The sequence below is a fragment of the Phalangium opilio genome, unplaced genomic scaffold (genome assembly GCF_054372755.1).
Source record: "Phalangium opilio isolate 3A_F unplaced genomic scaffold, DU_Popi_V2 ptg000246l_1, whole genome shotgun sequence".
Taxonomy (NCBI): domain Eukaryota; kingdom Metazoa; phylum Arthropoda; class Arachnida; order Opiliones; family Phalangiidae; genus Phalangium; species Phalangium opilio.
In genome coordinates, this window is record NW_028324225.1 from 5756398 (window position 1) to 5769983 (window position 13586).

Below are 13586 nucleotides of genomic sequence, written 5' to 3' on the forward strand. Positions count from 1 at the left end.
TTTGAAATGAAGCATACGCCTGTTGTTTCGCCATACGCAAATCGGTAGTATATAAAGGATTCAAATTCCAATGATGTAAATGACAGCGCAATTGCATAAAGCTTTGGAGGAAGCACTGAGTTACAGTCTCCTCGGTATTTTAAGTCAGTCACACATTAAAACTTGTATTTAAAAAAATTGAGTCATCTTTTGGATAAAATTGTGCTGGCATAAACCAGAAGCTGCATATGGGCATCTTTCGCATATAACCTAATTTTGAAAACTATGACCTTGAATTTTAATATTAAATTTGTTTCTGTAGTTCTACCTCTCCGAGTGACGTATGCCACGGAGAGGTATTACACTGGACGTATGGGTGTGTCGGGGTGTGTGTGGGTGTGTTCGTGAGTTAATCCCGGGTACACGAAAAACAAGCGTGGATAGAAAGCGATTAAGGCAAGATACGCTACCACGTTGGATCTTGTAATGTGAAAGAATTGCGAGAGGAAATACATTAGCGCTATGGTATGAGTTAACAGCACTTTTACGCCTTCGGATGGACATAAAACAAGTTTGTCTGAACCTATAGTTAAGAAAAGATCGTCTTAAGCGTCTTCAAAGTATTGGGAAAGAAACAAGATCGGCATCGTCAAAGTATTCACCCGGTTAAATTGCGGCAATCCTTAAGTTAAGGGTTCGTTTGACGGACGGCCGTATCGAAACGGATTAAAATATTTTCTCCTTACTCCGGTTTTTGTTGTTAGCGAAGGAAGATGGGGAATACGGGCAAGGTAGCTAGAATGAGAGATTAATTTTATAGCGGAAAAGGCACTATGTGTAAAGGCTGGGTCGCTGCTATTTATTTAAAGTTGTCGTTGAAAATATCTCCTGACCCTTCAATGTGTATTTGTTATGGGTTTTTATCTACGTTGTGAAAGACACACTGGCTCTACTATTATGATCTTTGAGTGTGTATGTATGTGGATTGTCTGTGGAGGCTGGATAGGAGAAAAGACCTTTTTATCTAGATGTGGTAAGAACTTAATGTTCACCAAACGTTGGGCCATCTCGAATATTAAGTTAGCGAGATAGAAAACATGAATACTGTACTACACACGAAACTATTACGCCCTTCTCACCTCACATGACTTGTTTTGACTTCTTTGAAACAAGTATCACATTTTTAAGTAGTGTTACATTTTAAAAATAGGAACGTTACAACATAACATATATTGAAACAATATCAGACTTTTTATCACATTTTAAATATAAAACTAGGAAAGAGTGTTTTTAACTTTGGTATAACATCACATTTAAATTTATCACAATCAAACCCTTGTACTACAATGGCATTTTAAAAAATATCCTTGAAATTTTTAAGATTTTCCTAGATAAAGATTTGTTATTTAGATTCTTCTTTTTCTCATTACGATCAGACGCATCAAACTCATAGTTGCTCAAAAGGGGCCGAAGAAACTTTTCTAGTAAAAGTTGTGAAAGTTTTGAACTGCCACATTTAGAATCTTTGTACTCTATGTTCATTTTGGTTTCTCTTTTTACTCTTCGTTCCAGTAGTTTCAATACATGAGGGTACTACGCATTATATAGCCATCCTGTCTATACTTACGAGCACTAGAAAATAATATTACTGTTTTACTCAAGCTATTAAGTATAACCAAGCACGAATAACTTAAAAAATTAATGTGCTCCTAATTTAGAGAGGCCGATTTAGAGTTAGTGTTGCAATATTTGGGAAAAGTATCAGGGTAAAAACAAATCTAATTACCAATATGACAGAAAGGCTCCAATTTATCTATTTTGTTAAGAACCACCACAAATATATAAACAAGTTGGAAAAATCAAAATTTACCTCTCCGAGTCAAGAGGTCTACTACTACAAACTTATTTACCTTGATATGGAATTATTTCTCTTTTTGAAGTAATAATTTACTAATTGTTGAAGCAGTATTCCAAGCATTGCGAATATACAAAAAAAGCAGACGACATTTTACATCATATAAGGATAAATCTTGGACACATGGAAATCAGTCAATGGGGAAAAGAACAGGAAATGAAGTGTATAAATTTTGGAGAGATATAACCTTTATTTGTTTGTAAAGGCCCAATTGTCTACGCTTCACCTGTTTATCCGATATACTTATAGCTACATTCACAACTGGTTTGCAGAGTAAACATTATCGTCTCGTCTCACCTCAACAATGTTCTTAGTTTGCCAACATGCGTGTTAAGGTTAAATAACACCAAAGCTGATTTGTGGCTAGACGCACTGAGAGTCTTGCGCACCACAAAAAGAATGAAAACTCCGTAGGTAATACCCGTTCACCATTAGCCCTTTCACTACTCTAATTGCCACCACGATCTTTTCTTCTATTATAATGTCTACACCTGATTATTTAAACGTGTATTTAACTTTCGGCTCACTCTGAACCGTTAATGTCTCTTCAATACTGACACGAAAATCAACACCCATAGTTTACTACACCTTATTTTCTCTTTTGTTCCCTAGGCTTATTACGGATAATACTTGATTTAACCGACAGTGTAAGCCTTAATGTTCCTCTTGATTTAACTAAAGCAAGGATTATTTTATATACAGATGTAGTATAGCTTAAGTAATACATAAACAGCCATTTCAAATAATAATATTAAAAAATGTCCTTGGAATATCAAAATGAAACAGAGCTTTCAAGTTACAAAACTACTAAAGGCATCGAAATTAAAAAAATATTTCTATATATTAATTTCGCATTATGAGAGAACGAAATATTAAGATTTTGTAAGATTTCCTTCCAAAAAACCCAAGGCGAAATGCTAACGCGGTGCACTAGTGTAACAACCGACGGACACACACAGACAGACTAAAACATAGACTGCTTTTTAACTCTTTCCGTTTTAATTTTGAGTTGAGAAACAAGATTATCTTAAATAATTTAATAAATATAATTAATATTAAATATTTTCTTCGTTAGTTGTTCGCCTTATTGAGCGTTACATCGTGTTGATAAAGAACAATTAAACATTCTTGAGAGACTTGACTAATATTGGTGTTTGAAATGAAGCATACGCCGGTTGCTTCGACTTACTCAAATAGGTATGGTCAGTAGCCCTATCTTAGAACTCTTTCTCAAGCTTTTGGAAAGTCAGATTTTTCAGTACCAAAGATGTTACTGAAGTGAACAAACTGACCAATGCAATAAGTTTGAACTATTGCCGATCGATTGCACCCATTTTCAGGTTGCTAGGACGCGTACTTTTCCTGTAAAATGGGTTTTAAACAAGATGGCCCAAGGGCTGGGCCTTAATAGTAATTTTACACGGCTCACGTGACCCCCGTATAGTTGATCTCCAATAAATCGTACAACTAAAAACATTTCTGAAACACAATCGTGTATCCCCTTAATTTCTAATAACGTCACATTTCAAATAATATTAATGAAATTAAATTGTGCACCCCACTTAAGTATAATTTTTAAAAACCATATGAATCAAATAATGCATCTAAAACAAAATCCTGGATATCATAAACCAGAAATCACTATGACCGTAAACTGTCCCCTTTATTTTACGAAACCTAACCTAACCTAACCATCCAGCACATTGAGTTCTAATATATGTATTTCTAGAGTTTTTGTTGAATTTCTTCCTCGCGTACTCGGATTCGTCGAATTTCATTACTTTATCATTAGTCGTTAGCGCCATCTGTCGCCTTACGTGGGAAGCTTAATAGAATTTCCAACGATTTGGCGGGAAAGCGCCCCGCAAAATCGCTGCAGCTTGAGTTTGAAAATTAGGCTTAGGAAGAAGTAAAGCGCGAAATATGAAAGTTAGGTAATTGAAAAACAGTAAGTGGAGCCTAATAAATAAAATTTGATATTTAATAAATGGAATATTGATCAATTTCTTATTAAATGCGTGTTTTTACTTGGGAATTATATGTTATTAGTTATTAAAGTAACACATAATGTGAAAATGTATTAAATTTTAAAATGGGTCGAAAATGCTCAGTAGAAAAGTGTGTCAACACTTATGGAAATAAAAATATTTTGTGACATAGAAAATTAATAAATATTTAGATAGTTCAACCGTTTTTGAACTGTACGATTAAGATTCCCTACAAACAATTCGGAATTACCACATATACTATCGGTTAATGCAGTTCCATCTCTGTTTTTACTCGAATCGAGCAATTTACTTTCATTATCATATAGTGGTTTCTAAACATTTCCTATCTATATTAAGAAATTATAGCAGACGCCATAGTAACAAATATATGTTTTTCAAGTGAAATAGATGGCGCCACCACCTAATGATAAAGTTATCCGTCCGTCCCTTAGTTTCGAAAACGATGGTCGCGCGAGCGCGAAAACCCGATATCCAAATAGAACTCTAGAAGAATATATGTTCTGAACTCAATGAGTACAATGGATCGTTAATGCTACCCCGTTGTACAGAAACAAGGATGGTTAAGCATAGAGCGGTAATAAGATGTCATAAAAGATAAAGTAAAAGATGATTAAGAATAGAGTGGCGTAGATTAAGTAAAAGATACGTCGTATAACGAGATAGTATATTATAGAAATAAAGAACTAATTCCAGTTCAACATATAGGCGCCGATTCCCTTTAAATCGGTTGGTAGTACGGTAAAGTTGGTTATATTGAAATTCTCTTTTGGGATATGTCGATTTCGGTCCAAAATATCTCCACGTGTTCACGTCGCATTTATTAAGGCCCTGTTTCTGACGGTTGTAAGACTTGTAATGGTTCTTGCTATTCTAATTCAGATTAGTTCCTCGTCTTCCTAAACCTTTTGAGCGAGTTGCGCGAGTGTGTAAGCATCCAGTCCATTGTCCAACCGTTCTACGTTAGTCCTTGTTTCTTTAATCCTTCGAGATTTAAGGCTTTCGAGAAAATCGAAGTTTCTTAACACTAAGCCTTGGTCTAAAGTTAATCTCTCATTTTAGGGTAGTGGAATGGGATGGGACTTCCAGCGTTTAAATCAAACGCTGATAATGAAATATATCGGGCAAAAGTAAAACACAATTCGTAATGCTTAACCTTACTAGCACAATTAAATGCAATGCTTAACCTTACTAGCACGATTAAATGCAATGCTTAACCCTACTAGCACGATTAAATGCAATGCTTAGCCTTACTTGCACGATTAAATGCAATGCTTAAACTTACTAGCACGATTAAATGCAATGCTTAAACTTACTAGCACGATTAAATGCAATGCTTAAACTTACCCCGGCGCGTCGGACGAGCTTCCATCCACTTCCCGCGGAGAGAAACGACGTCATTCGGACGAATAGGATCTCCCGCCCGCCAAACGCTCGTCACCACCACCACCACTACCGTCGTCGGAAGACGAATGGGAGGAAGTTCAAGCGCTGGACGGGGTAGTTTTCGCCGTGCGCGTGACGCCGAGGGAGACGGAAACCGACCCGGTAGAAATAATCAAAGCGCACGAGAATTCTATTTCTAGATATATTAACGATAGACTTCGATTAAACCGCGGTGTTAAATGGTATCTAGTCGTACACGCGCGATTCATCCGCAAACTAGCCGACACGGATTTGGTCGCGGAAACCTTTCCTTACTTTCGCGGATTTAATTGCACCTCCTTAGGGTGCCGAAGTAATTCCGCGTCAAATCATCGAAAGTCTCCAAAAAATTGAACAATCCCTGTCGGAATTCGAACATGCCGGTAGCGGGTGGGCCCTAGATAAAATCATGCATTTACAACTAAATATTATCGCGTACGTCCCGCTCCGCGGTGGATCGTATATCGAACTACCTAAATGAATCGCCGATAAAAAGGCCGTTGTAAATATTAAAAATTTGGACGATAAGTGTTTCTTGTATAGTATTTTAGCTAAATTACATCCCGTTGATATTCACCCCGAGCGCGTAAATAACTATACAAATTACGTCGACGAACTAAATTTAGACTCTATATCGTTTCCTTTCAAATTCGACTCTTACAAACTATCGAAATTCGAACGAGCGAACCAATTGACGGTAGGGTCATTCTGTGAGAGTTCAACCAGCTCTTTGAACCCCACATGATCCGATTTTACTCATTCTTTGTATTTATGGTTTTTTGACCTCCTGAAAACGATTCTGAAAGTTTTATCACGATTTGTTCAATGGTTGTTGAGATACAATTTCGATAATTTTAAAAATTTTACCACCTACCCCTAAACGTTTTTAACTTTATCTCAGCAACTAACTATCGCAAAATGTTGTATGATAGCTCATTTTAAAGTATTTTACAAGCCAAAAAATAATATGAATTCTATCTTCTAGAAAAATAATTAAATCATTCAGTTTTTGCACTTAATATAATGAAACCTTATATTTCAATTACACACCTCACTCCAATTTCAAAAGTTTGGTCATTTTCGAATTTCCCACTCTTTTGTACATAAGAATCACCAAAAACGCCAAGGTAATATTTTTATTTACAAAGATATTAATTTTTAAAATATTCTGAAAGAGCAGGAAAAATCCTTATTTTCAGCCCGTTGATTTCATTATACTGTCGTCTGCTTCAACGTAGGTTGTTGATGTTGTGAGATTCAAAATGGATCGCAAATGTGCCTTTTGGACTGCGGAAAGCGTGTGCCACTTGAAAACTTTAATCCAAACCAAAGGAATTATAAATCACATTTCCGAAGATGACAAAGTTATTTTAAACTCTAGAACTAACGTTCCAATAACTAAAATTAGAAACATTTGTTTCCATCACAACGAAGTGTAGATGAAAAGGTATTCTCAAAGACAATTTAAGTGTGCAAACCCATTTAAATAACATGAAGCGGACAGAAAGAAATCTCTCAAATTAATTTCATTGGACCAGTATAAAAAACTAATGATGATAAATGTGCATGTTGTTGTTGGACAAAAATTGTGTATCCAATGCCAAATTGATATTGACAATAAGCTCAAAAGTGAAACTTCAGAATCACAAAACAATGAGTTCCAAGCATCTATGGAAATGAACACCGCTAAAAATAGTGGAACTTCAACTCCGTTAAGTGACATATTAAGTGAAAAGCCTTGTTCATCAGGAACTGGAAGCCAAGTTGACAAAGAAACCGCTTTGCTTGTAGTGAACGAAGCATTAAAACATCTCAATGAGTCTCCAATCAAAACAAGTAAGCGACTTATTTATATCTTAGAGTTAGATTTATGAAAATGGAGTAAACCTCTTTTAATTCTTAAAACAGAAGGGCTCTCTTCAATTCATAAGACAAACCTGGCAAAGAAGAAATTTCATTCCGGACAGGCATTCCTTTAACGAAAATTGGAAGAATCATTTGATATAGCTCTTGATAATAATTATGACGACCAATCTGAACAGAACATGAAGAAAATCACAAAAGAACATAAATTGTACGAAAAGGTTTTAGGCGAACTTAAAGAAAAGTATAACAATCCAAATACATCGTATGGTGAAAAACTACAAATTTTGACAGTTTCACCATTTGGTATCCAACGCACAATGAGAGAATTTTCAGCGACTCAGCACATAGTCAAACGCAGCAGAAAGCTCAAACTTGAAAAGGGTATTCTGTCGCTACCCGAAAAACAATCCAAAGGACGAGTACTTGGTGAAGAAATTAAAAAGCAAATTGTTGACTTTTACGAAAATGATGACAACAGTGGCATGACACCAGGTCAGAAGGAGTTTGTTTCGGTGAGAAACCCTACAACTTTAGAAAAAGAACATCGCCAAAAGAGACTACTTTTAATAAATTTGAAAGAACTGTACCAGAAGTTTAAGGAAGAGTGCAATGAGTCGGTGGGATTTTCTACTTTTTGTTCACTTCGACCATCTTGGTGCATCTTAGCCGGTCCAAAAGGAACTCATTCAGTTTGCGTTTGCACTTACCACCAAAATGTCAAATTGATGATTTCGGCATTACCTGCGAATTGCTTAATGACAAACGAGACTGATTTTATGGGATTGACAGTTTGCGATATGCAAAACAGAGACTGTATGATGAGAGCCTGTCAAGATTGTCCTCGAAAAAAGGGACTACTTGAAAATGAACATTTGAACGTGCTTCTGGAAGATCACGATGAAATTAAATTTATGCAATGGGTGTCCACTGACAGTACCAGACTTGTCACTTTGACTGAGAGTAGTGAGGACTTTCTAAATTCCTTGGCTACCAAACTTCTTCAATTAACAAGACATCATTATACCGCGAAATCACAGGCCCTATATCTAAAATCCCTCAAAGGATCTCTAACACCTGAAAATGTTATAGTTCTTGGTGATTTCGCTGAAAATTATTCTTTTGTCATTCAAGATGAGGCCCAAGGATTCCATTGGGACAATTCGCAGGCCACAGTTCATCCATTTGTGATTTACTACAAATTGGTTGAGAATGGTGAACTTGAACACTTAAATGTCTGTATTATTAGTAATACCAGAGTCCATTCAACCGCAACTGTCTACACATTTATCTCCAAATTAATACCACTCATAAGTTCTTACGTACCTCGAGTAAATAAGCTTTACTATTTTACTGACGGATGTGCTGGACAATACAAAAACAAATACAATTTCGTCAATGTTTGCCGCTACAAAAATGACTTCAGTTTGGATGTAGAGTGGCACTTTTTTGCTACATCACATGGAAAGGGTCCTTGTGATGGAATTGGGGGAACAGTTAAACGCAAAACGGCCAAAACAAGTCTACAAAGACCACTCTTCGGTCAGATATTAACCCCAGTTGATATGTTTAACTTCTGTTCTTCAGCGTTTCAAAATATCAAATTTGTATACGTGGATAATAATGAAGTTTCAAGGGCCTCTGATCTATTAGAAGAACGGTTTTCCAAGGCCATAACAATAAAAGGCACGCAAGGCTTCAATAAATTTATCCCGAAATCGATAAATGAGATGCTGGTTGCACCTCTGTCGGCCGACGTTGACCTTAAAACAGTCAAAGTATCTAGCGCAGAAGCAACCACTGAAGGTGTTGAAAACTTCAATGTCGGAGATTTTGTGGCATGTTTTTACAAAAATATAAGCTACATTGGAATGATTGAGGATGTATCAGATGAATTTGGAGACTACTACGTTAAATTTATGCGTCCATCTGGTATATCCGAGACATACTCATGGCCGCGCAGAAATGATCACTGTTGGATACCCGGCGAGAGTATTTCTATTAAAATTGATGTCCCAACTAAGTTTCCCAACATTGATTGTTACAAAATCAAAAATGACGACAAAATAAGGTTATTGTATGCGTTGTCAAAGCACAACTCCTAGTTGGAACAACTTTCTAAACAATACATTAAAAACCTAAAATTTCAATTTCTTTATAAAAAAAATTTTTTTGTCAAAAAAAAATCAATATCTCTGAAACTAAAAATATTGCCTTGTGGTTTTGAATGTTTCTTATGTTAAAAGGAGCGAGAATTTTGAAAATGGCAAAATTTCTGAAATTGGAGTGAAGTGGGTGGTGAAAATCTAGGTTTTCCCAATTAAATAGTGAAAATATGAATGATCTGCTATTTATTTATTTAAACGGTATTGATAATCGGTTTTAGCGTCAAAAAAGCATTAATAATAAGCTTTCACTAAATACGTTTCGATATTTAGTAGTTGAGATTTATTTAAAAATGATTAGTCGCAATCGCCAATTATTCAAAATATGACCTATGCTGTATATCCATAATCCATCAACCGATCGCTCTGAAAAATTCAGAATCGTTTTAAGGAGCCCAAAAAACCCTAAGTTCAAAGAATTATTAAGATCATAAAACATCGGGTTCAAAATTTCAAATTTTTTGGTTGATTTGTCAAAGAATGACCCGGTAAACGTCTTCGCGTTGGAAAAAAATATTTTTCCGCTGTACGTCAGCGAAAACCGAGTCGCGAAAGACCGGCAAATCGATTTATTATTAGTTTCTCGGGCAAGAACCAACATTATTGTCTGATTAAAAGCTTAAGCCGCCTATTGAGCGACGTTAAGAGACACCACAACACCGCCTATTATTGTCGCTACTGTTTGCATCGTTTTTCCGGCGTCAACGCTCAAAACAATTACGCCGAGCACGTGAAAGAATGTAACATCCACGACCCTCAACGTATTACCATGCCCATCAAGCAGCTTATCTGCAAATTCAGAAATTTCGGGTGGTGTATGGGAGTCCCTTACGTCATCTACGCGGACTTCGAGTCGAATTTGTCGAAAATTATCACCTGTCTTCCCGACTCGTCGCTTTCGTCGACCACCGCTTTAGCTTCGCACGTTTCTTGCGGGTTTAGTTACGTGGTGGTCGGTCCCGACGGTAAGTTCGAAAGCGTTTTTTTCCTAATTTATTCGCGTCAAAAAATTTCATATTTTTTTAGGTACCGCTAGTAAACCGACGACCTATCGGGGTATAGACGCGGCGACGGTATTTTTAGATAAATTAGGGCTCGAATCGGACCTTATCTTAGAAAAAATCAAACAGAATCGACAAATGGATTTATCACCCGCGGAGAAAGAATCGTATCGCGAGGCTAGCGTTTGTTACATTTGCTCTGAACCGTTTTCGAAAGATGACTGGAAAGTTCGGGATCACGACCATTACTCGGGAAAATATAGAGGAGCCGCCCATAATTCGTGTAATTTTTAACTAAAACCCCCGAGTTTCATACCCGTATTTTTCCATAATTATAGTCGTTACGACGCTCATCTTTTATTGCAACAAAATGGCAAAATCAAAGATAAAAAATCTAATGCATCCCGAGTAATAGCGAAACGTACATTTCCTTTTCTTTGGGTCATTTACGTTTCGTCGACAGTTTTCGATTCTTGTCGGCTTCTCTCGAAACGCTCGTTCAAAATTTAGCGAAAGACGGTCCGAACATGTTCCCAATTCTAAATTCCGTCTATACCCCGGACAAAGTCGAGCTGTTACTTCGCAAAGGCGTTTAGCCGAACGATTATATGGACAACCAAGAGAAATTCGACCAAACGTATCTCCCGGCCAAGGAAGATTTCTATAGTATTCTCACCGACTCGGGTATATCCGACGCCGATTACCACCGCGCGTGTAATCTGGGAAGTTTCGGGATTAGAAATATGGGGGAATATCACGACCTCTACGTCACCGCCAACACTTTGCAGTTGGCCGACGTATTCGAATCGTTCCGAGCCATCTGTATGAACTATTACAAATTGGACAGCGCCCATTCTTACACCAGTCCAGGTTTCGTGTGGGAAAGCGCTCTCTACATGACGGATGTCGAGTTGGATTTGTTGTTGGATCCGGATATGCATCTCCTGATCGAAAAAGGGATTCGCGGTGGCGTTTCTACCATCAGTCGCCGTTTAGCTACCGCTAACAACAAATACGTCCCCAAAACGCACGATCCGGAAAAACCAACGACGTTACTATCTTATTTGGATTGTAACAACTTATACGCCACCGTCATGATGGATCCAATGCCGATGAAAAATTTCAAATGGGAAAATTCTCTTCCTATCGAAAACGTCCTCAACCACCCGGACGACGACCGACTGGGATTCATCGTAGAGGTTGATTTGGAATACCCCGCGGAATTACACCGGGATCATAACGATCTACCTTTAGTCCCGCGAAAACGTACCATCTTAAAGTCGGAGCTGCCTTATTATTGCAAAGAACAACTGGATCATTGGGGCATTCCGCGTAAAGACTATCTGCCTAAATTGGTTTCCGATCTCCGTCCGAAAACCAAATACGTAGTGCATTACCGTAATCTAAACTTCTACGTTGAAAAAGGAATGAAAGTCGCCCGTGTCCATCGAATTTTATCCTTCGAGCAAGGAATTTGGCTCGCCGATTATATCGCTTTCAACACCGAAAAAAGGAAAATGGCCGCCAACGACTTTGAGAAAGATTTCTTCAAACTGATGAATAACGCCGTCTTCGGTCGATATATATATTTGTTTTTTTTTCGGTAAAATTAATATTATTTTATCGTTATAGGTAAAACGATGGAAAATTTAAGGAACAGGATCAGATTCGAGTTGGTTCAAATTCCGAAAATAGCAGCGAGAAGAGCCAATTCGCCGGCTTTCGAAAAATTTACCATTTTTCACAACAATTTGGTGGGGATTCATTTAACGAAGAAAAATATCACTTTGAATCGACCCATCTACACCGGATTTACCATCTTGGACCTCTCGAAACTGCTAATGTTTCGATTTCATTACGACGTCATCCGAGCTCGGTACGGCGACAAAGCGAAACTTTTGTTCACCGATACTGGTACGTTACCGCGTATTTTATTCGTAAAACTCGAAATCGTTTACTAAGAAAAAAATGGGGTAAATATTACAGATAGTCTCGCGTATTCCATCGAAACCGAAGACTTGTACGAGGACATGGGTCAAGAAGCCGACCATTACGATTTTTCCGGGTACCCAACCGACCATCCTCTTTTTAGCAACGTCAATAAAAATGTACTCGGGAAATTCAAGGACGAGCTGAACGGAATGCCCGTTAAAGAACTCTATGGCTTACGATCGAAAATGTATTCCATCTTGTCGGCGGACGGTGAGAAAAAGACCGCTAAGGGAATTTGCAAACGGGTGGTCAAAAAGACCGTTTTACACGAAGACTATAAGAACTGTCTGGTAAATCGTCGAGTTACCGTAGCGGAGATGAAACGGATCGTCAGTAAAAAAACGATCTATACACGGTTCAACAAAACAAGCTGTGTTTTAACCCGTACGACGATAAACGTTTCATCCTGGATGACGGTGTCTCGACGTTAGCTTACGGTCACTTGGATCCTCCCCGAGACCCGGTATCCAACTCGATCTCCGACGAAGACAACGAAGACTCGGTCCCCGACGGAGACCTTTCAACCCGCCCTAATGACGACGTTATTCGTTAGAATACGTGTATAGCCGCGTATAGTTTCCGTCTCGCGTTTAATAATGTATGTATAATCGCTACAAAAATAATAAAAAAAAACGATTTGCTAAGTTAAAAATTTTATTGAAAACTTCTCCATAAATTCGGGAATCATAAGGTCGTTAATATTCGTATCGTTGGAAAATTTACTAACGATATCGTACAAATTTATCCCTCGACATCTATTTAAAGTAAAATATACGCAATAACCCCCGCACGTTTTGCCGGTGTTGTTTTGCAGTTGCTTCGAATTGAAAGTCACGGTTAAACTATTTTTCTCGACAAAATTGATAAATAGAAAGAAATCCGGCGGGTAGCCGAAACTGTCGAAGTATTCGCAATTCTTCTTTCTCAAGAAATATATCACTGTCCAATGCTCGCCCGGAGTATTCGCTAATCCCGTATTTACCACGTACAATGATGGAAAAGAAGAGACGCGACGAGGTAATTTATCGGCCGCGAAGACGCCTCGAAAGAAATTTTTGGCCGCGGAAACTTTCTTTAATATTTCGGTTAGTTGTAGCGTATCCGTAATCTTAGCTCGAATAATGGAAGAAAACCGCGCAATTTTTATCTATTTCAATCAAATTTTGAAACTCGCTATAGTAGATAACGCAAACGGTCTGGGTAAGAGCGTTTTCGAACTTTATCTCTAAACGTACGCTAC

General features: G+C 37.6%; 1 protein-coding gene across 1 annotated transcript; it reads left to right on the plus strand.

Moving 5' to 3' along the window:
* Positions 1 to 10962: 10962 nt before the first annotated feature.
* LOC149612274 (uncharacterized) lies at positions 10963 to 12899 on the plus strand. Its single transcript, XM_089858555.1, has 4 exons — positions 10963 to 11929; positions 11987 to 12268; positions 12341 to 12675; positions 12717 to 12899. Exons 1-4 carry the CDS (start codon positions 10963 to 10965, stop codon positions 12897 to 12899), a joined length of 1767 nt encoding a protein of 588 aa, XP_089714681.1.
* The last annotated feature ends 687 nt before the right edge of the window (positions 12900 to 13586 follow it).